The sequence below is a fragment of the Schistocerca piceifrons genome, chromosome 3 (assembly GCF_021461385.2).
Source record: "Schistocerca piceifrons isolate TAMUIC-IGC-003096 chromosome 3, iqSchPice1.1, whole genome shotgun sequence".
NCBI lineage: Eukaryota > Metazoa > Arthropoda > Insecta > Orthoptera > Acrididae > Schistocerca > Schistocerca piceifrons.
In genome coordinates, this window is record NC_060140.1 from 571,277,064 (window position 1) to 571,305,025 (window position 27,962).

General features: G+C 42.1%; 1 protein-coding gene across 3 annotated transcripts in view; it reads right to left on the reverse strand.

Annotated features, from left to right (window-relative positions):
- The window catches only part of LOC124787624 (glycerol-3-phosphate acyltransferase 1, mitochondrial), a 401,021-nt gene that overhangs the window by 213,884 nt on the left and 159,175 nt on the right, over nt 1-27,962 (reverse strand). Inside the window, exon 1 of one of the 3 annotated variants that reach the window (XM_047254383.1) lies at nt 2,155-2,180. The exons of the other annotated variants lie outside the window; for them this stretch is intronic. Coding sequence (XP_047110339.1) covers nt 2,155-2,165 — 11 coding nt within the window. The 5' untranslated portion in view covers nt 2,166-2,180. Of the gene's footprint in view, nt 1-2,154; nt 2,181-27,962 lie in introns of those variants that run through there. 3 annotated transcript variants of the gene reach the window in all.

Consider the following 27,962-nt stretch of genomic DNA (forward strand, 5'->3'; position numbering starts at 1 on the left):
CTGCCTGAGCATCACTCGCGTGCAGGGTGGACTGGTTTGTAATTCTTGGGTAAAATTGTACGAGACAATCGGAGCAGAACACATTTATTTCGTATATTCCCTCCTTCTGGTCGTTTATCGGCTACCGTGAGCGTTTTCGAGCAACGTTTCGTTGTGAGATGACCAAGTTGTTGGTAGCGGTAGACTGCTATGTCATCTTGTTTTCGTAACTTATGCCGTGAGAATTTCAGTGTTTTGAGACAAGATGTGGGCAAATTCTATTTATTAGACAATATATGCTCACATGGAAGGACGAATATATAATGTCGCCTGTCAGTTATTTTATAGCCGTAACAAGTTTTGTACGCTCATTTATTACACACCCATTGTTTTTCCGCATACACGGATCAATCGGAAGAAGAGCTACATGTACTGTGATTCACAAATACAAAGTGCTGTGACTTCTTTTGTGGTGAGGTGGTTTTCCCAACATCCAACACAAAGGCCACCGTAAAGTTGTAAAGTTTTTAGTGCCTATGTTCTGGTTCATTGCCGCAGTTATAGGGCATATTTATGAGGTAGTAGCACCCCGTCTAAGTCAATGCTTTTTAACGGACAACGATGTGAGGTTATCAGAAGCTCTGGTTTCTTGCAATAATCTACTGTACCTGTTATATAACGCTCGCCAGACGGAAATTCTGGCAGCACCATCATTTGGCCGCTTCTCTGTTGCGTCTGCGAATGGTGCGGGAGGGGGGGCTGGGGGAGAACAATAGCAGATAAAACTACGTATGAGCTCTAATTTCCCTCTTGGACATTTCGGGAGACCCATGTGAGAGAAACTAATATGTTGTGCGATTCTTTTTGGGCTGTACACTTTCGGAATTTCATCAGTAAACCTGTCCCTGATACGCAACGCCTGTCTTGTACCGTCTGTCACCAGAGTTTGTTGAGCATCTCCGTAACGCTTCCACACTTGTAAACGATACAATGATAAACGTGCCGCTCTTCGTTGGATCTTGTCTGTATCTTCTACTGATCTAAGCTCTCAGAATGATGAGTAACACTCAAGATTTTTCCGCGGAATCTCAGGCTGACATCTGCTTTTCCTATAATTAATTTTAAGTGGCCATTCTACTTTAAGATGTCCCAAATACAGCTCTGGGTAAAGTACTGTGAAAACCACAAATGGCTTAGGGATAATGGGCATTCAATGCACATAAATCATGTACAGATAACTGTAGTTCGGCTCTCAACTTTCTGCAAAAAAAAAAAAAAAGAACCACAAGAACTAACATTCTTTGACGCCCACATTGTGCCCAATATTTGCATTTGAGATTTTTTGGTCGAGCACAGAAACAGCTGTAAAATGCTGGGAATTAAAAATATCGATTGTGCTGTTCCGACTAAATTTGTATGCCCTTTATGCTTATATTGTATTTCAATTCTTTGTCTGCTGCTCTGTCAATGATGTAGATACGTTTTCCCACTGTCCAACAATATTGGTTAATTTTCTATTCCGCTATCCCATATGGCAACTGCCATTTCAGCGTTCGGATGAATGTCGAACATAGGAACCGCAATACGACCTACCGTGGTCTAACAATTTCGTCTTCCATTAAGATGCCAATGTGATAACTGAGCGACTGAGTAGATGATTTAGATCCGCTTACTAACTTTACGTACGACTAAAACTTCTTAGGATTCTTCATTCAGATCCACTGAAAAAACTCTCCAATTCACTGAACGCTTCTGGCATTGCTCTCTTTACGCTGAGTCTGGCTTCATTCAGCTTCCGTCCATCAAATAGATTTTGACTTCGCTTAAATCTGTGATGAAGCTCTCTCTGCTCTCGTAGAAACTTTCTACCACGGCTACTGCACTACTGTGGGTGTTGACATTCCTCACAACTTTGTTTAGTACATATTGGTCTAAGGTTTGTCTCGTGAGGAGAAATTGGCAGAAAAAATGGATGATCTAGACTTCAGGAATTCTAATAGATAAACGTTCTTTTTCAAACAAGAGGTAAGACTTGCATCTTCGATATAGCATTCCTATAAGCCACAATTCGTTTGGTTGACGCTTTCCACCAAACTGAAGCGTTAGGGACTGTGATTTGGCAGTAAAAAATGTCACAAGACGAAGTGCTAATAAGTATCCAAACGTTAAAATTACCTGTCGGACATTTGACGTGAAATCACAAAACCTCTACGTCAGCTGCTCGTGGTCTAGTGGTAGCGTCGCAGTGTCTCGGCTTCGATTCCTGGCCACGTCTGAGATTTTCTTCGTTCGGGGACTCGGTGTTTATGTTGCCCAGCCCCATATGGGGTCTCCCGGTCAATGATTCCACACAAGCATCCACTATACCCCTACAAAAAAAAAGGTCAAAGCGTAGAAAATTCCCAGTTTTATGATTTCCGTCCACAATTTATACGGCACTTTGATAATTTGCACTGAGGTGACGAAAGTCATGAGATAGCAATACGCACATATACAGAAGGCGGTAGTATCGCGTACACCGTCTATAAAAGGGCAGTGCAATGGCGAAGCTGTCATTTGTACTCAGGTGATTCATGTAAAATGGTTTCCGGCGTGATTATGGCAGCACGACGGAATTAACAGACTTGGATGGCGGTATGTTAGTTGGAGCTAGACGCAACGGACATTCGATTTCGGAAATCGTTATGGAATTCAACATTCCGCGATCCACTGCGTCAAGAATGTGCCGACAATGCCAAATTTCAGCATTATTTGTCATCACGCACAAAGCAGTGCCCGACAGGCTACATTTAAGACCAAGAACGACGAAGCTTACTGTCAAATGTCAGCGCTAACAGACAAGCAACACTGCATGAAATAACCGAAGAAATCAATGTGGGACGTACGACGAACGTATCCGTTACAATAGTGAGCCTAAATCTGGCGTTAATGGGCTATGGGAGCAGACGCCTTCGCCAACAGGATGACATCGCCTGCAGCACCTCTCATCGGTTCGTAACCATACTCGTTGGACCCTACACGACTGGAAAACAGTGATCTGGTCCCATGAGTCCCAATTTCAGTTGCTAGAGCTTATGGCAGGGTTCGAGTGTCGTGCAGACCCCACGAAGCCATGGACCTAAGTCGTCACTAGGAACTGTGCAAGTTAGTGGTGGCTCCATAATGGTATGGCCTGTGTTTACATCGAATGGACTGGGTTCTCTGGTCCAACTGAACCGATCATTGACTGGAAATGGTTGTTAACTACTGCGTATAGAATGTTGTGAAGCACTGGCTCATGAAAGAGAACGGACTATAGTCACCCTAAAAGAGCGGAAACCATGCGAGTAGCATCAAGAGTTTTTAATCCAACAATTTTTTGTCAAATCAACACATAGATCACAAGAGACGGATCTAAAAATGTGTTTGTCCGTTTGCGGATTGTAACTCTGTTCTTTTTAAGTAGGAGTCTTATGTCTTAAAGAACCGCCGCTCTCGATTAACCGCACGGCCAGAGACGATAGTCTACAACACACAACACACTGAAATTTACGAATTTTGAGGTAGAAACTGCTGAACCAGAAGTTAAGAAAATTGTTCCCGCACCAAAATATTTCTTTGAACTCCCGTTATTTTTTAATGAACTGCCATATGCTACAGCAGCAAACAATTACTCGCAAACAACGAAAAGAAAGAAAAGTGACTGCTGTCACAGAAACAAGATAACAGACTTCTTAATTAAGTGATACTTCTCAGAATACTTTAGAGCTGACGCACAAAGTGATCACAAGTCTCCGAATATCCTCTTGTAGTTGCAGTAAAGGACTACTAATGGGTGTGTTTCACGTGACAAGTATGTAGTTCGAGCTTCTTTCGTCCTTTACTGTAGATAGATTCACCACCTTCTAAAGCCGTAATTTCGAAAAGACGAGTTAACATATTTTATGGAGAGCGGTAGCTCTTCCTTCACAGACCGTAGCAGTCAGTACAGCTACGGACGTGTCTACAAATGATTCGGCAAGGAAGTGGTGTTCACTTACATACATCATCATTCGAATACAAACACACACTGCTGTGCAAAACTTTCGCATGATGTGTCACTGCCAAGTAACACAAAAATGGTTCAAATGGCTATGGGACACACAGAAATGACACTTTCATTCAAAGACAATAATTTAACTACATTAATTTAACTGAAGCCATCGCGGTTCATGATGGTCGCCTTGACATTACAAAAGACAGAGCTCCTCTATCTGCGCTATTTGATGTGGTCGTGCACTGTCGTCCTTACATATGAAGTCAGGGCTGAATGTACCCTGAAAAGACGCACATCGCGAAGGTGTACAGTGTCACAATAATGTTGACCAGTGAGAGTACCGTGATCGAAGATTTGGAGGTCAGTACGCCTATGCAACATTATGCCTTCCCACACCATAACACTTGGACCATCAAAAAGTTCATGTTCGACAAATGTTCCTGGGTGCATTACATGTTCCCACCTCAGTAGGATAACATTGTAGGTTCACGCCCTGGGGCAAAGGGGGTAGGCATCCCGCATGTCCATCGATATTATAACGCCGTAACTGGTAAGTTGTAGGTCATCAGTGCCAGCTCTGGTTGTGATAACGATCTCATCTCGAGGTCACTGACAAGCACTTCCAATGTTGGGTTAGACATCTGAACTATATACAATGATCAACAGTATCAGTGAGCGTGCTGTCCGTGTGTAGAATGGGGAAGGCATGTGGTCTATCTGAGTTTGACCGACGGCAGATTGTGATGGCCTGGAGGCTTGGCACAAGCATTTCAGAAACTGTACGACATGTTGGGTGTTCGAGGAGTGCTGTGGTGTCTTCAATGCGTGGCAAAACCAAGATGAACCACGTCCAGACGTTGTGGGATTGGGCGGCCGGACGGCCGCCCCTCACTACAGATGTCGCACTTCATAGGCTGGGCAGACTGGCAAAACAGGGGAGGCGGCGAACTGTGGCGGAACTAAAATCAAACTCTAATGCTGAGAGAGTACAAGTGTGTCTGAACATACAGTACACCAAACACTCCTAACGATTGGCCTCCGCAGCCAACGACCCATGCATGCGTCAATGTTAATAACACGACATCGGCAACTACCCGTCAGCACTGGATACTGGCCCAATGGCAAAGTGTTGCGTGTCTCATGAATCCTGATACTTTCTTCATAATGCCGATGGGAGATCATGAATTCATCATCTTATAGGGGAACAGTTCCTTAACACCTGTACTAGTGGATGGAAACAAGCTGGTGGCAGCTCCATTATGCTCTGGGGAACAATTCACTAGGGCATTCATGGATCCAGTGGTGCTCGTGCAAAGCACCTTGACAGCCAAGGAGTATCATACACTGGTTGCAGACCACGTACACTCTTTCATGACGATTATGTTTCCCAACGGTAAAGGCATTTTTCATCAAGATAATAAGCCATGACACAAGGTCGGAAGTGTGAGATGGAATGGTTTAAGGAACACAGTGGCGAGTTCCGGTTGATGTGCTGGGCGTCCAACTCATCAGATCTGAATCTGATTGAACACATCTGGGATGTGATTGAATGTGGGTCAGAGCTTATCACCCCCTCCCCAGAATTTACAGGGAGCAGCAACTTACCAAGGTCTCATTGCTTCGATGCCACGACGCTTAGCCGCTGTTACTTGTGCCAAGTGACTATATTGGCTTTTAGGAAGATGCTCATAATGTTCTGGCCGCTCAGTGTATAAAAACGATACCCCCCCCCCCCCCGCTTCTCTCCCCCGTGAGAAACATAGGTAATTTATCAAGGTCATCCAGGGAAACCCCTGCCCTACCCACGAACCTTAGGCAATTATGTGAGTTACTTTCAAGGTCATAATGTAGCTCGATCCCGGTCACTGACTATGTGACCTACGTCATGATGTAACTCGATACTGGCCACATGATATAAAATTGGTTGGAAACCTGTGGACCAGTGGGACACATTAAAATGGTGCGAATCCCCAGTCCCCTGGAACAATAAGATTAAGAGTCCCCCGATAGCCTTTTTAAGTAGTTCAATTTTGTAGGCCTCTCCATTCAAGATCTACAATAAATATTTTTTCTGATGCCATACCTACATTGGTTCATTTGCAAAGCGACTATTTTCTTCTAAAGACTTATATACATTACTATTATTAAAGAAAAGAAAAACTTAAAATACTAAGTTCCCCTTCTTTGTTTTGTGGCACACTTGCTACTCTTCTATACATTATTTACATTTTTCTTTCCGATCATTTTCTGTGGCAGGTGAAGAAACCCATCCTCTCCACATGGAGACACACACACACACACACACACACACACACACACACACACACAACTAAAAACAATACTTACATGCACATGCGCATCCACGCACACAATTCATCCAACTACTCTGCAAACACAACCACTATATACAAATAAATTAACGAGCCACACTCAATCACTCAATGAATAGTGTGAATAAGGGAGGGTCCCTGTCTTATCCCCACAGATGACTTGTTTGTTGTCATAGCGCAACTGCCGCCTTTCAGCAGCAGTGCAGTATGTACCTCATAACCTCTTGATAGGAAGACTATTTGCCGCACCATATGCAGAGCTGCACTACCACCGTCGAGCAAACATTTCTTGCAATCCTCTATCAAGACAGCCTTTGAGGCTGCATGATGTACACCCCTAACACGTCTCTGTGAAACACCTGCATATATGTAACATGCAGAAGTCTTTGTCCTGAGCCCCACAAACTCCACAATAACCTTCTTGTTTTGTGGTGTTATTCCGTAAGGATTATTGACTGCATATTCAGAAATGTCGAAAGTTTTGGGATTATACCTAATTACTTTTTATGGATTGCAGCTCTTCACCCAGTAGTTTAAAATGTCTGTATCCATATAAAGACCTTTGGATCAGTGAGTGTGGTTTTGCAAAGTAATAGTGGAATTGGTACATGTGGAGTTTGGAGAGGTCCAGAATACATACACCAACATAGACAGGATCTGTCAACTACACTGAAATCTTAGCCCTCTCCATCATGACTCATCCTTCATTGATGATGGTAGCCTGCTTGAAATTTGACCTGGCAATGTAATTTATTGCACCATGACGTTCACCCCAACTGTAGTGTCGTTACACAGTTTTTAGTGAAACTTGAAAGATTTTGTAAGAAAGTCGCTGCAAAGTGTTGCATTAGGAGCCGCAGGCTGGTTAAGAGCAGCATGGCGAAATGTGGGTCAGATAACACATACACAAAAGGATTGCAAGGCGGGCCAGCCGTGCTTGCCAAAATCTGCACCTTAAAGCGGTAGTAGTCAAAACTGGCAGGATAATGTTACCATACCATGGAGAGACCCATGTTGTGAGCTACTTGACCAGGGCCTGGGTAATAGTGTAACAAATGCTCCTCAGAGCCATGTAAATAGGTGTGCTTTACGAGGCAGACTCATTTGGAGTCCAGCAGCAGCACCATGACACAAGTCTGCAGCTCGTGGTCGTGCGGTAGCGTTCTCGCTTCCCACGCCCGGGTTCGATTCCCGGCGGGGTCAGGGATTTTCTCTGCCTCGTGATGACTGGGTGTTGTGTGATGTCCTTAGGTTAGTTAGGTTTAAGTAGTTCTAAGTTCTAGGGGACTGATGACCATAGATGTTAAGTCCCATAGTGCTCAGAGCCACAATAGATGATAAGACGACTGGCCGCTGCCAGCTGCAACCATGGTTTCAGGACGATGTCAGGCAAGTACGTCCTTGTAGGACTTGGTGCCACAGTGCAGCTGATCTGCCATCCACACCTGCTGTCACCAGACTCCTGCCAGGATGGGCAGCAGTTCACGTCCCGAGCATGGCAGTCTTCACCTGCCTCTGCGGTGAGCGTGAGTGGGGCATGAGTCATTGTGTGCGGAAGTTCTGCAGCGGACTTTGTTGCAGCAGAAGTAGGAGAGAGCCGTTGACGTTAAGGCTATGGCTTACTGTCAGGCCACCGGCCATTGCTCAGGCCAATGCCAGCAAGGCTGGGCACCTAAGTGCACGTCTCTGTCCCAGGGCTAAAGCCAGCTGCCTGTGAGCCGACATTGGCCAGCATTGGCGGACTGAAGTTCTTCTGCCTCATAATAAAACATTTCTCTCAGCAATGAGTGTGCCACTGGGCCCAACCGCCCACCACTCTGCTACTCACCCTACGGAATGCTGTCTGCACTCTATGCAAAGGTAAACTAAATGAATTTCACAATATCCCTAACATTTTCCACTGTTTTCCCAAAAATTGAATTGTTCATTAATTTATAAAAATCTTTTTCAAAATCACGTCACGTATGCCCTCTGAGGTTTAAATCAATGTACTCCTTCAACCAGTGTGACTGGTCGAAAAAGGTGTTGGGGTGATTCTAATGATTCTAACATGTTTCATCCCCAACCTGAGACACTGATGGAGATTTCTGCAATGCAGAAGGTATTTCTGATTATTCCCCAACGTTGTCATCGTATTGGGGCTGGAACCTTTGTGTGTGCCTATGCACTCCGGACTTGGTGGCAAGTCACTGTGTGCATCACGCAAATGTGTGTGATATTCCAGGTCCGCCTCCACGACATGTCACTCACCAGAACCCTCAACCACAGTTAGGATCCGTCCCTTCAATTCTGTGATTTTCCCCTTACGGAATATTGTGAAGTCCATATTGTTTACCACTGGGGATGGGCATTACGGCTCATGAGATTACATCTCCAGGTCAAATTTCCAGTGGACCACCATCTTCAATCAAGGGCTAGTCGTCGTAGAGATGGCTAACGTTTCAGTGCAGTTCACGAATACACACGTACAGTAGTCACACAAATTACAATCAGGCATGCTCTCTCTCTCTCTCTCTCTCTCTCTCTCTCTCACACACACACACACACACACACACTGCTGTTTTTGCGGCAGGTAATTCTTACACAATAGCACTACAAAACAAGGTTATAAAAAAACGACAGCCACACGTGTGTGTGTGTGTGTGGTTTCCCTTTATCTGCCGCTGCTGGTCCTCGTTTGCCATATGTACTGTATTCAGAAAATGATCAGAAAGAAAAATATTGTAAAAATATTGTATAGAAGCCTGACAAATGTGAGACAAACAACAAAACGGGAAATGTAACATTTAAGTTGTTGTTCTCGCTACTAGTTTTAATGGATGTAAATGTACCTGATAGTAATTGTAATGTCCACAAGTATTCAGAAAAAAGTACTAGCTTTGAAAATAAAACAATGTTTGAAAGGCATCAGAAAAAATATTTATTGTAAAATCCATTTGCAAATAAAATCATAAAAGAAAAAAATTGTTAGTAACAACAAAAAATTATTGTAAAAAATGTACTGCAAAAGAAATAAAGTTAATTTGTTGTATCACTGTTTTTGTTTCCAAACCCTGCCACTACTGAATTATTGTTAATAATAATTTGTTTTTAACAAACCTGAACCTCGAATGAAGAGGCCTACAAAACTGAACTAGTTTAAAGGATACGGGGATGGGGGAGCTCAAATATTATTGGTCCATGAGAGAGGGGTTTCCTACCATTTTACTGTGCTCCCATTGGTCCAGGAGTTTCCCCCCAACTTTACATCAAGTGAGCGGTATCTAGTTACGTCATGACCCAGCACACTTGCCTAAGATGCGTAGGTAGGGCGACGTGGCTGGGATAAAGCTATGTCATGACCTTCAAGATAACTCTTACAATTCCCTAAGGTGCTGGGTAAGGCAGGGGTTTTCCTGGGTGACCTTGGTCAATTGCTGATGTTTGTCTAGGGAAAGAGGAGAGGGAGGGGTGACCTTGATTATACAAGGTTATTCGGAAACACCTAGACACTTTCAAGTCGAATATTTGTATTGAGACAAAGTATTCAAAGTATTGGATGTATGGAAGCAGCAACACAAGAAGTTTGTTTGGTTACAGTGACATCTTGCAACACAGCTGCCAGACAAACGGACAAGGCATTTTGTGTACTTCATGCTGCAATTGCAAGAGGGCATTGATAATTTCATTTTTGAAGAGGATGGTCTTCCACTGCACTTCCACAACGATATCTTGGATACTGAGCTACAATGACAATGGATAGGTTGTGAATCACTTGGAAATCTCCAGTTGATGGCATGGCCCCACGTTCTCCTAACAGACTGTGCAATTTTACCTGTGGGGTTACATCAAACGCTGTTTTCGCACCTCCAATTACCGATAACGCTACTGACTAACAAGGATGTATCAGGAAAGCTATGTTTCACAATAATGCGCACTTTGGGGCAAGTGTGGTCTGAACTGTACTGTAGACTGGATGTGTGCCATAAGACTAACGGTTCACACATTGAATATTTGCGAGAATGACACAAAAAGCTTCTTGAGTTGCTGTTTCCACACATACAATCATATAGTACCTTACCTCTATTTAAACTTTTTTAACAATCGCTTGACAATATCTGGATCATTTTGAATAACCTTGTTATAGTTGAAGTGCGTAACCGAACAGCGGAAGTCCTTGTCAGTGACCTAGAGAAAAGATCGTTATCGCGGCCAGAACCAACTACTCATCATTACAGCGTTATCGTGTCACCGTTGCCCAGGGTCTTGAACCCGCGTTGCTATCCTACTAACCTCTCGCCAACTGAGGGATGGATTTGTCCGTTATGCCAACCAACAAGGCAGTATGGTAGATTGCGATAATCACAACAGCACGGGAATGTGACCATCGTTGTAGGGTAGACTGGAGTGGAACTCATTCGAAAACACTACACTTTGCTACTCAGCCCGCAAACAGTTCACGTGAACTCCGGATCACGTGCCCATTACAGTTTGAGATGTTTGTGATCTCTGATCTGTGAAGGAACACACATTGCGTTAAATAATCTATCCAACCTCCGCAGGCGAAAATAGATCCGCATCCGTAGCAGAGCTTCATCATAGAGTGGCGACGCACAGTCCGTCACGGCCATCCGAACATGTCGGTGAAGCCATGCTGCGGTCTCGTCAGGTGTTCTAGTTGCCACTAATCTTCGCCTACAACCCTCGTATATGCACCGTATGCCTTTATTAATGCCGGCCGGTGTGGCCGAGCGGTTCTAGGCGCTTCAGTCCGGAACCGCGCTGCTGCTATGGTGGCAGGTTCGAATCCAGGCACGGGCATGGCTGCGTGTGATGTCCTTAGGTAAGTTAGGTTTAAGTAGTTCTAAGTCTAGGGGACTGATGACCTCAGATGTTAAGTCCCATAGTGCTCAGAACCATTTGAACCTTGATTACTGCGGCACAGTTGAGATTCCTCCCCGCTCAGAGGGCATCGCCAAAAACTGCTGGTAGTTTTCTCGCCGCGGGCGACAGAACGCTGGAATCATCGGGCGACAGAATGCTGGAATCATCAAAGGATGTCGCAGCTAGCGGCGTCAGTGTCTACGGCGACACAGCGACCGTGCGCAGAATTTTAATCGTGTGTGTGGTCTGGCCGGATCCAGCCGAACGAGCGGGTCGCATATAGGCAACTTGGTGGGAGTATGGGCGAGCAACGGGACAGCGCGGTGACCGTCCAGTTCTGAGCGAAATGCAGGGACAGCACAGAGCAGTGCCGACAGAAGGGTGCCGGTCGCTTTTGTTCTTGTCTGCAGGAGTCTTGTTGAAGTGCAGGGGCGGTACATGACTGCCCAAATGAAACATTCCACTGCTTTACTTAAGTTCAGTTTATGCTGATTTCCTTTTGATGTTACGAAAACGTTGCTTGCATTACATTATTTTTTTTTTAAAAAAAAGTTCTCTTTGGCAGAAATTTAGCCTGTGTGCATACCTTATTGTTTTCTTACAGTATTTCTTGTGTATAGGCATTTTAAGTACATTTTAGTTTAGTTTTATTTTATTATTGTTTCTTACCATCAGTCATATTTCTTGGGTGTAAGCCTTTGAGCACATTTGATTTCTTAATAACAGTTACTTTTCTTGTTTATGAATCAGTTTTACGTAATATTCTATCTCGTTGTATAGTAAAAATGTTTATAAATATCTACAGGGATGTCAGAAATTCCCCTTAAAAACTTCTAGGACGTGTAGAGGGCGTGAATAGATAATTTTTTGAGGGCGTTAATACATAATTTTTTTTAAAAATAGAGACACGTGTTCGGAAGCGTACCGTTTCCGTTCCACGATGGTTTCAATTCGGAAGTTTAACTCATCCACTTCTGCTTAATGGACTGAATTAGACGTGAAACACTACAGTTACCTGGCAACAAACGAAACATCCATTCATCACTTGGGCATATGTCTTTGTCTTAACACTTCAATATTACGTATTTACATTATTCAAAAACAAATAAGAACCCAGTTTACTGTACGTACAGAACAGTGCTGATGCATCACAACAGCAGCTCGATATGGCGACCACCAACGTTGTTACAGACATAGTAGCTACGGAGCATGTTCTGCTACACACTGTCCATCCCACCTGGTGTCTCGTCAATTTCTACTGCAACGGCCAGAACTCGTGTCAACATATCTTCCTCTGTCTCTACAGGAGGTCGACGTTAAGGGACATCAGGTGACCATCTGACGTAGTACACGTCACTCTGTCTACCCTATTGCGTACCAAGCACGAGCAAGTCTTGAGACTTTTCTCTTTCCCGCAGCAGACGTGGACGCGTTACATATCTGAATTAAGACCGTCGTAGAACGCAAACGGGCCGTTTCCGGACATGGGTTCCTATTCAAAATATTATGTACTCGTTTCCCTCTACGAGTCCAAGAAGTTTGTAACGGGAATTTCCGAACAACCTGTATAATTACATATTTGCGCCCGCACGACTCTCACCACCTTCCACGCCATAGTCTATGCTGCTGCTGCTAATCATTCCACCGCATCAATTAGTTACACACACACACACACACACACACACACACACACACACACACACACACACACCGCATTACATTGTCGTAATATCATTCGCAGAAAGCCGAAATGTCACGGTATAACCAACTCGATTCCCCAAAACCGAGTATTCTGTTCCTTTCAATCTCACACACTACTAGCAAGTTTTCAACACTGACGTGGCATACTGGCTTAGTCTGAACTACCACTAACACGAGTCTACGTAACTTACTGCTTTGCTGATCTTACGTATAAAGAATTTCTCTACAGTTTTAGTCGCTTATTATTGGTATAGTCTTCAACACATCGCCTGAGTTGCGATTCAATTTTTTAACAGCCTAGAGGCACAAGCAACACTGAGACAAACATCTCCTTGGTTCTGCAAGACGTACGAAAAGTATCTAATAGTTCGACAGATACAAGTTGGAGAAAAGTTGAAAACCTACACATTTAGTAAGTGCTGTAACTTACATTTCAAATTCGTGTAGATCTAAACGATGGGAGACAAAGGCATGTTCGGTGTGTTGGGGCTTATGGGCGCTCAACATCGAGGTCATCAGCGCCCTGACACACATTAAAAGGAACGAATGTGGACAGACCTAAGAAAACTAAAGCACACACTCAATGAAAGCAGGAAAGAAGGAAAATGCTACATAAGAAAGTAAAACCGAAGGAAAGGGGAAACATAGCAACAAGAATGTCACAGGAAATTGTTATTGGCTGGCCACTTACATAAAATATGGGCGAGCTTGTCACACAGTGAGCAAATTAAAATCCTCTCCCTAAAATCTTTGTAAAAACATTTGACAGGGCACAGAACTTTAAAACTTTAACCACATTCGTCCGAGTGTTGCCTAAAAGAGATGGCAGGTCCGCTGGCAAGTCAGCCGCGACCCGCTGGTCAGAAAATAAAACGCAATCCAATAAAACGTGGCGCACAATAACCTGGACGCCGCAAGCACCACACATTGGAGGGTCCTCTCGCCGGAGCAGGAAGCCATGCGTCATAGGGCTGTGGCCTATTCGAAGCCGAGTGAGGAGAACCTCGTCCCGTCGATGGGGCTGAAAGGAAGTACACCACACACGCGTTGTGGGCTTGACTATACGGAGCTTATTGTCAGTCACTTCCAGCCACTCATCCTCCCACCGACGCATGACCCGTGAGCTCAACAGCGAGGTGAGTGCGTGCAGGGGTATAGCACACTGAGATACTTGTGGGGCGAGACACGCCTCCTTGGCTGCGAGATCTGCCCTTTCATTCCCAGCAATGCCAACATGCCCCGGAACCCAGCAGAAAGCTACAGCCTTCCCCAGTCGCTGTAGTCGGAGGAGGGCATCCTGGATGGTCTGGACAATTTTGTCTGCCGGATACAAACGTTGCAATGAGTGAAGGGCACTGAGTGAATCGGAACAGACAAGAAATTTAGGAGAGGAAGAATGTCTCATGTGCTCCAGTGCCCGCAAGATCGCAAACAATTCTGCATCAAAGACAGTAAAAGTCTGAGGCAGTCGGACCTTGAGGACACGATATGGAAAAACAACTGAGCAACCAACAGAATCCCCTTGTTTCGACCCATCCGTAAAAACAGCTACATAGTCGTGGTGCTCAGATAAAATGACAGAAAATGCTGCATTAAAAACGGTGGCAGGAGTGCAATCTCTCTTGTACTGTAATAAATCTAAAATCACTCCGGGCCTCTTCAGTAACCAGGGTGGCAGGCGGTTAAAACTTTGGATTTGGGGTTGTACAGACTCCACACCGAGGGACTCTAGTACACGTTGCACACGGATCCCAAACGGCAACGTAGCCCGGGGACGGAGGGAAAAAAGGCGGTCCAGAGGTGGATGGGCAACAAGACGGTGAGCAGGCGAGCTGGGAGCTGCAAGAAACTTACAAGCCTGGCGCACCAGCAGGAGCTGCCGCCGGATGGTAAGTGGCGGTTCGCCAGACTCAGCACAGAGGCTGGGTACGGGACTGGTCCGATAAGCACCCGTGGCCAGTCGGATCCCAGCATGGTGAACAGCGTCAAGGATCCGCAAATAAGATGGCCTCGCTGACCCATATACTGTGCACCCATAGTCCAGCCGTGAACGCACAAAAGCTCCATAAAACTGAAGGAGACGCGCCTTGTCCGCGCCCCAAGACCTGTGGCTGAGGCACTTGAGGATGTACAGTGCCTTCAGAGTTCTGGCTTTCAAGTCACGTAGGTGTGGCAGCCATGACAACCTGGAGTCAAAAATTAGGCCCAGAAACCGCACTGTGTCTCTAAAATGTAGGACAATATCCCCCATATGCAAGGCAGGCAAAGTAAAAAGATGACGAGAACGATTAAAATGAACACAAACACACTTATCGGCAGAAAACCGAAAACCCGTCTTTGCAGCAACTGACGGCTCACGGTTGCAACACTGGAGGAGGCATGTCACTTCCACTGGTAAAGTAATGTGGATTGAGAAATACTTTTGGGACTGTGGGTTGCTTTACAAAAATCAAACGTAAAAACAAACAAAGCATATCTTTTCCCTGTCTTATTTACGAACAGTATAGAATACGATCTATAAGCAATATTCATAATAACAGATATGCTGAAGACTCGGCAATCTTTCTGAAGCATAAGAGACATGACGGTAGCGTAGCTGTTGTACTTCTGTGATTAAAACTAAAACGCAGCTCCAGGGTTATTTCAAGCTTTCACGAATGCTCGTATTCGTGAAGTGAAGCTGAAGATATCTCCGACGCAGATGGCGCACTGACCCGCCTGGCAAGGTCCTGGGCAGTGAGGCAGCTGCGGGTCAAAATGTCAATCGGCGCAATGGGTAAGCGATTTCTGGGAGTGACTGAGGACTCGGCTCCACTCACTGCTTACCAGAAATGTGCTTCATTTGTTATACTTTCTCGAGCCTATCTTTTGTATCCTATAAGAATAAGACGACAGTCTGGAGATTGTGCACCATATGTAAATTGCTAAAGAATATTTAGCCTCTGAGGAAAATAGTCTCTGGATAACTAATTAAAGTTGGATATTTTGATGACAATAAACATTAAGCAAACTGATCTGTTCGCATAGCTAAAGGAGTCACTGCACAAACCTGCGACACTGGTAGGTAAACCAGACCACAATACGAGCTTCGCGCGCCGGGTTAATGATATTTGATCTCGTGCGGTGGCCACCCCGATTGTGGTTTTCAGTCTGATTATCATATTATTCCAGTAAAACGTCATCTTCGCCTCGGAGGAAACACACAAAATTTAAAATACAAATACAGCTAAATCAAAAACATTATGTTTCAAACGCAGATGGCGTAAACAATTATTCCTCGTTTAGGTTTACTGGCTTTTATGGAAATACGAGAGTCGTGTGACCTTAGAACCAAAATAAATGCTAATTGTTTTTGCTATAAAAGAAATGAACTTACAATTACTTTATACTAATTGTGGCATCTGATGCCTATTTCCTGCCAGGTAGGTAATTCGAAATATAGATGATGACAATTTATTTAAAAATAGGTAAGAGAAAATAAAGCAATAAGTTAAGACTCAAGCAATTACTCCTTTCACTCGCGTTTTCATTACCTACATCGTAAAACAAAAGTACTAAGGCAAACCACAAATGATGTTGCAAGTATGAACAAGGCAGTCGGATCTGTAAATTAATGAAATAAAGTATCTGAAACGGAAAGCGTGTGTTAGAAGTTCTGATTACGGCAGTGAGACATGGACTTTTATTGCGAACAAGATATGAAAACTGGGGATTCCTCTGCGAGCAACGGAGAGATTCGTGTTGAAAACTACTAGGAGAGAAATGAAACCAAAGAAATGGATCAGAGTACAGACTGAAAAGTGGAAAAAAGGGGATAGACGGAACATGTACCTAGCCGAATGGATGGCAGATGAACAAAGGAAGTACTCTGTCGGATTCCAAGAGATAAGAAGAAACAAAAAGACTATACGACTTTAGGGAACATCTAGATCTAGACGAGGCCAATACCCAGCAGTGGATGTCAAACCGCTGGTGAGGCTGAATTGCCAAATGATTGATCGGTAACCGGCCAACATTGTTGGTCACTGTGAAAACAAATGCTCAAGAAAAAAATAACAGAGGAAGAATAAACAACTGAAAATTATTGGCGTTGCTAGTGGTGGTGTCTTCACTGGATTCTACCTATCAAGACACTATCAAATTTTAGCGGGTGATGCACATAACCAGTATGACCTCCTGTCTCCCAAAACCAACACGAATGGCGAGCGGTAAACGTGGTGATTACACCCTGTTTCAACGCACTAATAGCTTTAACTCGCCGCCGTGACCTCGTGTGAGATGCACGCTAGTCGGAGTGATCTTGCGTGAGACGTAAGTAGGAAGAAGCAGAATTCTCAGAAACCTCTCTCAAAACTGGCTTCTGCAATTCTGAACTCAACCTCAAGTTCGATGTGGCCATAGTATAAAGTATTTCATCTGCCCTGTTACGTCAGTTACTGAAAACCGAACACACAACAAAGTTTCTCTATGCATGGGCGATGAGTGTCCTGACTTTCGCTGTCGTTTTTGATTTCTTCAATAAGGTTGGTACAGCAAAAGTACCACCAAATAAAACATTTCATAAGAATAGATCGCACAATATTTTGATAAACGTTCAACATTAAGATCTGTTTCTCATTATTTGCAACCCGAGATAAGATTTATGATGTTCCATAGCTCTAAACTACATGCTCAAGATTATTATAACAGCCAAAAGATTTTCCGTTAGTGGTGCTCCAACGCTGGACGTACCCTCATGTAGCCAGAGGATGGAAGTTTTGCTGGTGTAGGCGTTATGGTGTGGAGGAGCATAAAGTTGCATGGGCATACTGACCTCGAAATTGTCTCTTGTAGGAAATTTATCTGCAATGTTGGATCTTCTATAGATTTGGCTAAGATGGCAAAATCGTCTGCAAAAGGCAAACAATCAATTCTCAGCGTATCCCCTTTTCTCCCAAATACGTTTTTTTTAAATTCCTTCTTCTTCTGTTCTTTTTCTCCATTCCCTGATTACGTTTTATAGCACACAGCTGAACAACATTGGGGACAATCCGTCTCCCTTGTCTTACTCCATTTTTGATATCAAAAGCGTTGGAGGTTTCAACTAAACATCTGATTTTGTATTTGTGTGTGTGTCTTTCACTATTTCCACTGATTGGTTGTCAGCTCGAAACTCTTTTAAGATCGTGAGTAATGATCCTTGTCTATCTAAGCAGATACTTTTTGAAGATTACAAATGTTACATAAATTTTTTTGGCCGTCATTCTTCTGTACCTGATTATAAATTTTAGATGTAAAATTTGTTCTACATAGGTCCTTTTACAAACCCTCCTAGATAGTCTCATAACTGATAATCCACTTGGCTTTCCAGTCTGTTTTGTAATACTTTTGAAAGAATTTTAATTAAGTCACTGGAAGGAAGGAAATTCCGCTATAGTTGTTTGGGTTAGTTTTATATCATATTTTGTGGATTGGGTGAATTAATGCTGTTTTCCAATCTTCGAGTACAGCTTCTGTTTCCGAGAATTTTTGAAAGATGCCGTACAGATTCTTGACTGTTCTTCCCCAGGGGCTTATCATTCTTTAAATCTTTAGCCGCACGGATTGGCCGTGTGGCATGAGGCGCCATGTCACGGACTGTGCGGCCCCTCCCGTCGGAGGTTCGAGTTCTCCTCGGGCAGGGGCGTGTGTGTGTTCTTAGCATAAGTTAGTTTAAGTAGTGTGTAAGTCTAGGGACCTATGACCTCAGCAGTTTGGTCCCTTAGGAATTCACACACATTTGAACATTTAAATCTTTAGTGATATTTGGGACTTCAGCCATATTGGGTGTTCTGAGTTTGTGTAAGTGCACCATCATCATCATCACTATTATATTGGAACACTTTACATATTAAGACCGCCTTCGCAGACAAATGACTTTTGTTCACTGGTACGTTGGTAACGTGATACAGGAAGGAGAGTTCTCAGAAGCTCATGGAGATCTGGTTACCCTCGAAAACGACTACGACGAAGTTGGTTTGGACTGCTGAAGGAGAAGACGAAGAAACAGAAGAATACTAAATTCCAATAAAATTCCATTAGATGAAAAATACCATTTTTCAAAGTTTGTGTTTGAAGTCATTAAAGTTTGCAATCAGGTACCTAGCAACCATTCGAAGTGTGTCTGTCAAAGAAAAAGAATGAGTGTGTAAAGTGATAAAGTATATACAATGACTCTAAAGGTGATGAGGTGTGTGGAAGGATTAGAATGTGCGATTTCTGTCTCCACATAATTAGAAACTCGTAGTAGCTTCCGTCTTGTATCTGTACAAACAAAGAACGTCTAAAACGGTCCTGGAGGCCAAACAGTACACACTGTGAGCCGCGTCATCCTCAGCCCTTTTAGGCGGCACTGGATGCGGATATGGAGGGGCATGCAGTCAGCACACCGCTCTCCTGGCCGTTGTCAGTTTTCGTGATCGGTGCCGCTACTTCTCAGTCAAGTAGCTCCTCAATTCGCCTCACAAGAGCTGAGTGCACCTCACTTGCCAACAGCACTCGGCAGACACGGACGGTGACTCATCTAAGTGCTAGCCAAGCCCGACAGCGCTTAACTTCAGTGACCTGACGGGAAACAGTGTTACTACTGCGGCAAGGCTGTTGGCAGCTACAAAATTATTAAAGCATGAATAAATATTTTGAAAAAGGCTAGCGTCACTACTTTCGCTGCAGAAAGACCCGAGTTCGATTCCCAGTGTCTTCTCCGATTTTTCGGAGGTAAGAAGGTCTGGAATGGAGTCTATTCAGCGTCGTGAGGCCAAACGAGGAGCTACTTGAGTAAAGAAGAAGCGGCATCACCAGTATTCATCTAAAGACAATAATGACAAGAGGGATTGGCGACATGCTGATCACACATCCCACGATAACAGATCTCCCCTGATGTAAGAAACAGTCGTCCAGTCGGAACAAGCCAAAGGTCTAGTCCGTGTTTACTTTTGTGTTTAGTTATTATTAAAATAGTTGGTCTTTGTGATAAGTTACAAATGAGCATGACGTCAACATATATTTGTTTACTGAAGAGGTGGCAGAGACATCAACAAACTGTGGCCCCTATCCCTCCTCCCAAGCTACATTTTTGAGACGCACAAAATTTATACCTGGAACTACGCACAACTAGTTTTGTCGCTTTTGATTTGTGTCGCTGTCACAAAAATAGATTCAACTGGCAATAAAAAGATGATAATACAGAAGAGAAATGTAAAATAGACAAGATGAAGGTTAGTCAAATTTCTGTTTGTAGAATTAAAAAAGGTTGTCTTGACGTCTGGTTGGAATGTGAAAGGGACAAACAGGAAATATTAAAAGAGTCATCAACTACCCGTTCCGTAGATCATTTTCACGATTCTCTCGAAATGACATTATGAGAATCAATTTACAGCGTATAAATAAGCGATGTGTTGGTATAACTGCATATGGGCATTTATTAGAACATTAAATATCACAGTACCTTTAATTTGGCGAAACAGAACTTATTCGGCTTGCTCCCGATTCACACTAGAAGTGAAGCTAACAACTCGGTAAACATATTTGTTGACGATAAAAATCATAAAACAGATTCACTATAATTTAGTTTACAGGGATAGTCTCTATTGTTATAATGTGGCATTTCTGTCATGGTTAGACGTGTTTAAATTGCGTTAATATGTTGTCATCTCCACTCAGTGACAGACACATTCTACGAGACATTATAAACTGAAAGCTGGATTAAGTTCTTCTCTTAGTAGCCTTATTGATCAATGTCCTTGGCTCAGTTAGTCTCAGATTACATTCGGTTAAGATTTTCAACTGTTAAGCACGATTTATAGTTACGGAGGTAGTCTGGTAAGAAAACAATGAACTTATGTAAAAAAATTCTTAAATATGTTCATTCGTATATGCACTGTTGTAATACGAAAGGATTATGTGAAACTCAATGGTGAAACGTAGAAACAAATATAATAGTTAACTGAATGTATATGGGTACACAGAAATTGTGAAGGAAGAGTGTGTAAACCACATTGCGAAACAACTTGGGACAGGATTGAGAAATATGGTGAAGGAAAGTCGGGCACAAAACGAGAATCTCGGTGGAAAAGCACAAGGAAGTTTGAGAGAAGAAACAGTTGTAAAGCAGACTCATTATTACTATACTATTGAATGGCCATTGGTGAGAAACGGCAACATATGAAGCGTGCAAAAGGTGAGAAGTCTTTGTGTTTCTTTAACCGTGCCATTGCCGAAAGAGAAAATGCAGAATCACATAAAAGTGCTGTCTATACTGCTCCGAAACCACCTGTTGTTGTTAGAATGATATCTCTTCATCACAGACTGGCATCTGATAAATTCGCTGCACACGCACTGGTGGAAAGACTTAAAATGCAAGTAAGTGTCTACAAAGCCTAATCATCGAAGTGCCCAAACGATGCACTTGTATCCAAAAGAGAAGTAAAACTTGCTGTGACACAAGTTGTTTCACAGTTCAACCATGGGTGCTATTTGACAAAAGCAGCAGCAACAACAAGGCCAAACGGTGCCTAAAATTTGAAAAAAGAAGAAGGAATGCATCTCGATTGAAGGCCATACAAGCTGACGACGTTCAGAAGAGAGCAGAAAGAACAACGTACAGCCCTTTAGAGCAAGGACTGTGGAATGTGGTGGTCTGACTGCATTTATCTCTAATTTGTGAAATTGATCATTTAAATATAACGTTTTCAAAGTAAATATTCACTAAATTGGATGAAATTTTTTGAGGAAACTCTATCAGCGCTAACAGTCTTAAGTATAATTCTGAAGAAAATTAGAAAAGCAAATATTGATAGTTGGATAAATAATATTTTTCAATAAAAAGATTCAGAACTTTGAAAATTAATTTTAAGGTCACTGTAAAAGACAGCGAAAGAAGCTTAAACAAAACTTTTTGTATTATTAATTAAATACAGTTTTAAGTTTTTCAAGCACATGAAAGTAAATTTATTGCATGAAGAAGATTTAAAAAAAATCTTCATAATAAAACAAAATAATACTTCCTCAAAATCTGTTACATAGATCGATTTGTAACTTTGTAGTTATATTTAACAATATGCAGAAATTGTATGTTAAAATTTGAGACCAACTGATTAATTAGGGAAAAAGTTCAATTTTTTACCCTTACTGCACTAAATGGAAAATGCGAGAAAGTGAGCAGTTATCTTGTACTTTATTTCTTATATTTATTGCTGCTGTGTACACAGAATATCATAGTGGTGCCGCCCGATGACATTCCCAACGGCGAGTTTCACTGTCTGCAATGGCAACATTGCTGTAGGTGTCCATACGAAATATATTCCTAGTTTAATTTACTTTTCATTCGGTTCACTCTTAAGTCCATGAGTTTTATATAAAAAAGGGATATTTAACTGGAAAAAGGAGGAAAGTACGGCGCCTATTTTTACACTGCTTACGTTGGGTATCACTGTTAAGAATATGCAAGTTTTTCTGTGGTTTTTCTGAAAACATCTTCAATTTCGTTTTTTTATTTGTAATGCTAAGTGTCAAAGAGAAAGAGTTGGGTTCATTGTAATTACAAAAAGAAAAATGAGGATATACACAACGGCGACTTCATAGACTCGTGCACATCAGCAGTAATAAGTCATCGGTAGGAATTCTGATTATTCATCAATAAATATTCCAGGGAATGAGTACTGCGGAACACTAATGTGATAAAACGAGGTCATTCATCATTCAGTGGGCACGTAAATGAATACTTCACAGAACAATGGATTTTGTTCGCAATGTTGGACAATGGACGATTTCAGGTGACACAGAGCTGCATGTAATACCCCATGAACAACATTTGAACTGACTCAACCTAAATATCATAAACGTTAAATCACACAAATATTAAGAAGCACAACAGAAATCAATGAATTATTTGTACCAAGCATATCTGATGTGATTTATTCAATGACGTTGCTCAAGTGGTGGCCATTACTGATAGTTTAAACGCTATTCACGTTGTGTGTCCCTGACTTGGTAGGTCATGGCAGACGAATAGTGTTTATCTCTTCCCGTATTGCTTAATACTTCAAGAGTGACAAGCGTGTATGGTCTAGATCTTGGGGATCCCCAGAGGAAACAACAAGAAAAATAATTTGGGATAAAACCAGGGAAGCAGACTCGCAACTTGCCAGAATGGTTATATTACTACAGAGTATCAACAGTGCTCGTCAAAGTGCCCAACAGCATTTTTCGTTGTTTAAGTGACTGATAAGAGACTCTTAGCTGTTTGCTTAAACGCGTGGTATTATTTCTGTCGTATCTTGTGTACTACGCAAACCAATTAATTTTCCGCTGATATGACACACACGTCTTCCTCTCTGCCAATAAAGAAGAAGAAACGTAGCAAAGAACGGGAGGATGATTTAATGTCCCTTAGATATTATCACAAGTTACTGAAATTAAGCTAGATTAAATGTAATGAAAACTATAGAAAAACGTGTATATTACTCAGCACAGGAAGTTAGTTACGTATTCCGTAGTTCATATTCAAAATACATGTTATTATCTCATTAGTGGAAACTGAGCAATAGTGGTAGACAGTTAGTAAAACAGAGTACCCTGGCCACTTACTAGTTTAAACTGGCAAATAATGTCTACCAAAGAATCCATCTGTAGTATAGAAATAGCTAGAAAGTGAAAACAATTTTCTTTTCCACTTAAAGGTTCTATTCGTGAAAATTTGTATAAATAGAACTGGAACGGACTGCTGACAAGGAATTTAATCAGTTGTAAGACTATTATGTCATTGGCACAATTATATTATCTTCGGTCTGCCCTCCTTTGTCTTCGGCGACAGTGGATTCTTCTTGCTAGTACTTTTATAGGATTCTCGCACGCATCTCACTTTTCGGCACTGTCGTGTACTTAACGATAAATGGTTTGCGATTAGTTTATGGTCGAGGCGCCTCCTGCCGTGTCACCGAACTAAGTGGGCATATTATGTAACACCGCCTGGGGCTGCATTTATAGAAGTGGATTTGAATTGTGAATGATTGTGTGGTGAACATTAATTATTCAACGTTATTACGGTGAACTAATGGGAACTACGTTAACCGCGCCTGAAAAGTGCAAGTTGTAAAAGTGACCGGTAATGAATCTTTGAGGCTACAACCGAATGTCCGTTGTTTTTAAACTTCCTGGCGGAATCAAATGGTCTGGTGGACCGGAACTCGAACCTGAAACCCTCCCTTTCGCAAAAATTCTCTTACAGACTGAAATATCCCAACACGTCTCACGGATCGTTCCCACGGCTTCACTCCTGTCATTATCTCTTTTTGATTAAATGGAAATTGTTTAGCTGATTTTCCCTTCCAAGCATTGATTACTTCATAAGATTAGATCGGGATTACATTACTTTGCTCAGGTTATCAAACAGGATATTTCTGATCTATATACAACAAGGCTACGGTCACTGAAGCTGAATGCACAGTGCCGAGTCCAAATTTAGTCACATTACAGCTATTTCGTTCCCATCCACCGACACCGAGACCGACGCCTCGCCCAAGTCACTAAATGTAATGTAAGACTGCTGATAATATTTTCACTGATTGAAATTAAGTGTACGTTTAATACTTTTTTATCTAAAGGATTATTACACCTAAAATGTATTCTGGGTACCACTGAATGAAAATTTTAAAATAATTTTGACATTTATCATTATCGTTAAATATTGATCTTACAGTTCAAGTATGTCTAAAATATTGTATCTTGGATGGTACTTCTGGTCAGTACTACCCATTAGACGAAGATGTTACATTTTTACAGCACGAAACTTAGTGTGTTCGTTCCAAGATTAAATCAAACCAATATGTATAGCTGGTCTGTTTGGGGCTTACATGTACAATCTACTGTACCTGTTTGCATAGTTAATCTAAAACAATGTGCTCAGCCATGTATTCTACGAACTTCTCAAATACAAGGGCCTTAGATAATTCTCGGACCTCATTTGAAAATATTTTACAATTAGAGTTTAACATTTTTATTATTTGGTCAATGACTATGTAAATTCAACATTGATATTTAGAAACGAAAACCGTGTTTCACCCCAGTGGTTAAATGACGCTATAGCGCCTACCACATCTGAACACATTGTGACCTCTGGCGGCATCCGAGAAAATTACGCACTATATTAATAAGCTTTCCAGCTACTTGCCAGTTCTCCGGATAATAACCAGTTATAACTAAAGGGGTAATAAAGCAGTAACTTCTAAAGATATTTAAGGTGATTTCTGTAGATACTGTAGGATTCTTACATTCCTCAAGAAACATCTGCCCTTGTATCATGGTGATATGCAGTTCTACAGCTATCTTGTCTCTCATTATGCAATATTTATATGCCGCTATCTCGCATATCTCAAGTTACGGAAACCCAAGACTCTCATTATTTATCAAACTATGTTCCCTCGAGAATCCCCTTTCACGCGTAAGAAGCACGCATTAATAAAGTCTAATCATTCAAGTCTTCGCGGCCGCCCAGGAAGCCGTAATCCAAGCGATTGTAACTCAGGTTACAGCCCGTATATGCAGTTTCGTATGGACAAGAATTTTTTTCAACCTCATTACCAAATTTAAAGATGAATGCATTCCCAGGAAGATGATTTTTCCCTTCGTGGATCAACGAAGTGAGCAAGTATTTAAGTATCGTGCTCTTCAGAAGATATGCCTAACGGAAAGACCTGCTTCGCGTTCATTTCGTTGGTCATCCAAGGATTTGACAATACTTCGACGAATGCTGCGGTTCTGCGAACCAATGGAAAGACTACACTTCGCATATTAACAAATGGACTGCAATAAAAAATGAGGACATTATCACACGAACACTCTTAAAACAAAGCATGACTGCAGTAGGGAAGGAAGTCTGGCAGCAGGCGTCTGTGATGCGTCTGTTCATTACAGTCTCTGAATGACAGTCAGTATCAAACAAATCTTAATGTAAAACCTGCACCTCTAGAGATTTCCACTTGCATGGATCGTTACTTACTTACTTACTAAACAAGGAAAATGTGTCATTACACGCTTCTTCTATCACAACATCTCCAGCTCTATCACGTGCAGGGACCCAAGTTACAGAAACTGAACCGACAGCCGTGCCGCGAACAATGTGACGCTCGACGTACTGTAAGCAGAGTCATAAAAGACCGGCGACGCGGCAACTGCGTAGTTGGCGAATGTGCGATTTGTGCCATACCAGTACTGCCAACGGCACAAAGAAGCTGCAAGTGCGATGGGAAGAAACTTATCTGAATGACCTCGAATTAATACGATGAGATCTTGCTTGGTTACTTGTGCTCAGCACGTCATGGGTAACATGTAATCGCTTCCGAAAATTGTGTGTATGGCGAAATTTGCAGAACAAACACGAAGCTCTGAAATACTTCCAACTCAAATTAAAGGTTTGTAAGTGTGAAACAGTGCAGGTGCCTCGAACAAATATGTTTTGCGACAAGAGGACAAATGTGTTCTCCATAATGTGATCGCTTGATTCAGATCAAGACTGAATGATTTGCAACATGTTTGCTTTTATTATTTCTTTCCTTTCGGATGGCGCTTAAGGGGAGCCGGAGGTGCCTATGCTGCCCATGTTAAAATCACTAAGTTTGAGGAACATTTATGAATAAACTACCAAATAGAAAAATTTGAATTTTTTTTTTTACATATAGAGTGGTTTAGCATTGCAGTTATGACAGAGGGATTTTGGAGTATCTTTTCTAGTTTCCTTCTAATTATTTTTTTTATTAATGACCCAAATTTTTTACAAATAATTGCTTTATAATTAAACTGAAATGAAACTACTGAACATATTGCCAAATGGCTGTGTTACAATGTAAGTTTGACCACTAGGAGTGCTGTATAAAAATTTCATCTCTCTAGCTTGAGTGGATTTTGAGAAAATGTCCCTTATATTTGAAAAATTCTAATTTATGGGAAATGGCTATCAAAGTTTCTCAATACATTCCTGCACTATGGGATGGATTATCAGGGTCTTCTTCTTCATCCTCCAAAAGCTTCCTCTTCTGTCTTCTTTTCTGGCCTGTTGTTCCATCATACTTCATATGCCTTTCACTTCTTTCTGTTCCTCTTATCCTTTCTCTGTCAATATTTTTAGTGCAATATTTCTTAGTGCTCGTACAATGTTCACCCCAGCTGTAAATCCTAATGCCTTCAGAACTTCACACTTTACACTGTTCCCTTGGTTGTAGGTTGCTATTGCATCATAAATGCCAGAGTGCAGTGTTTTTATGCTTACAAACACCCTTTTAGAAATCACTTTCCAAATCAAATTGTTTACGCTCTCATTAGGATTCTGCGTCTTTCCGTGTAGACATTTGTGTAACAATTCTGGCTGTGCTAAGTCATGAAAAATTGGTTTTATTGCATTTATCACAGCTGCTGGCATACCATGTTTGTGATCATAGTCCTTTTTTGCATTATATTTGCACCAGGAATCTTTTGGGCACAGGCTGTGTTGAGGGAATTCTTTGGAAGAGGCAGTATGAAGGAACAATGCCCACACTGCTTTTCGCATGTCACTAACATTACTAGTATTTTGCCTTATAGCATACCCATAGTATCTCTGTAGACGTTCAATCACCTCATCAGTAAGCCTGCCTCTCCCTCCTATTGTCTTTCCATCACTGACCTTACTTGAACCCAAAGTTTGTTTGAGCCTTCGAAGCCATGCACCCATACGCTGTTGCACATGCCAAATGCATTCCAACTTTTCAACTACAAATTCATTTCCATATGGTTTCAGTTCCTCTATAGTCTTGAAACCTTTGGAGTCACCATCCCCAAGGTAGTATTTGTACCTAACGTTGTATCTGGGAACAGAACGTTCAAAAATTTGTTTCACTCCATCCACTTCCATTGCTCCACTTCATCCACTAAAATCTGCCTCACAGCTTCCACTGAGCTCTCCTTTGATTTTATTTTTGCACCTACAATGTTTTGATAATATTGCAACATCTATCACTTTTGCACTATCACCACAAGTAGCAGTTACAACCCCATTCAGGGATTTATGACCCCTCTTTTGCCAG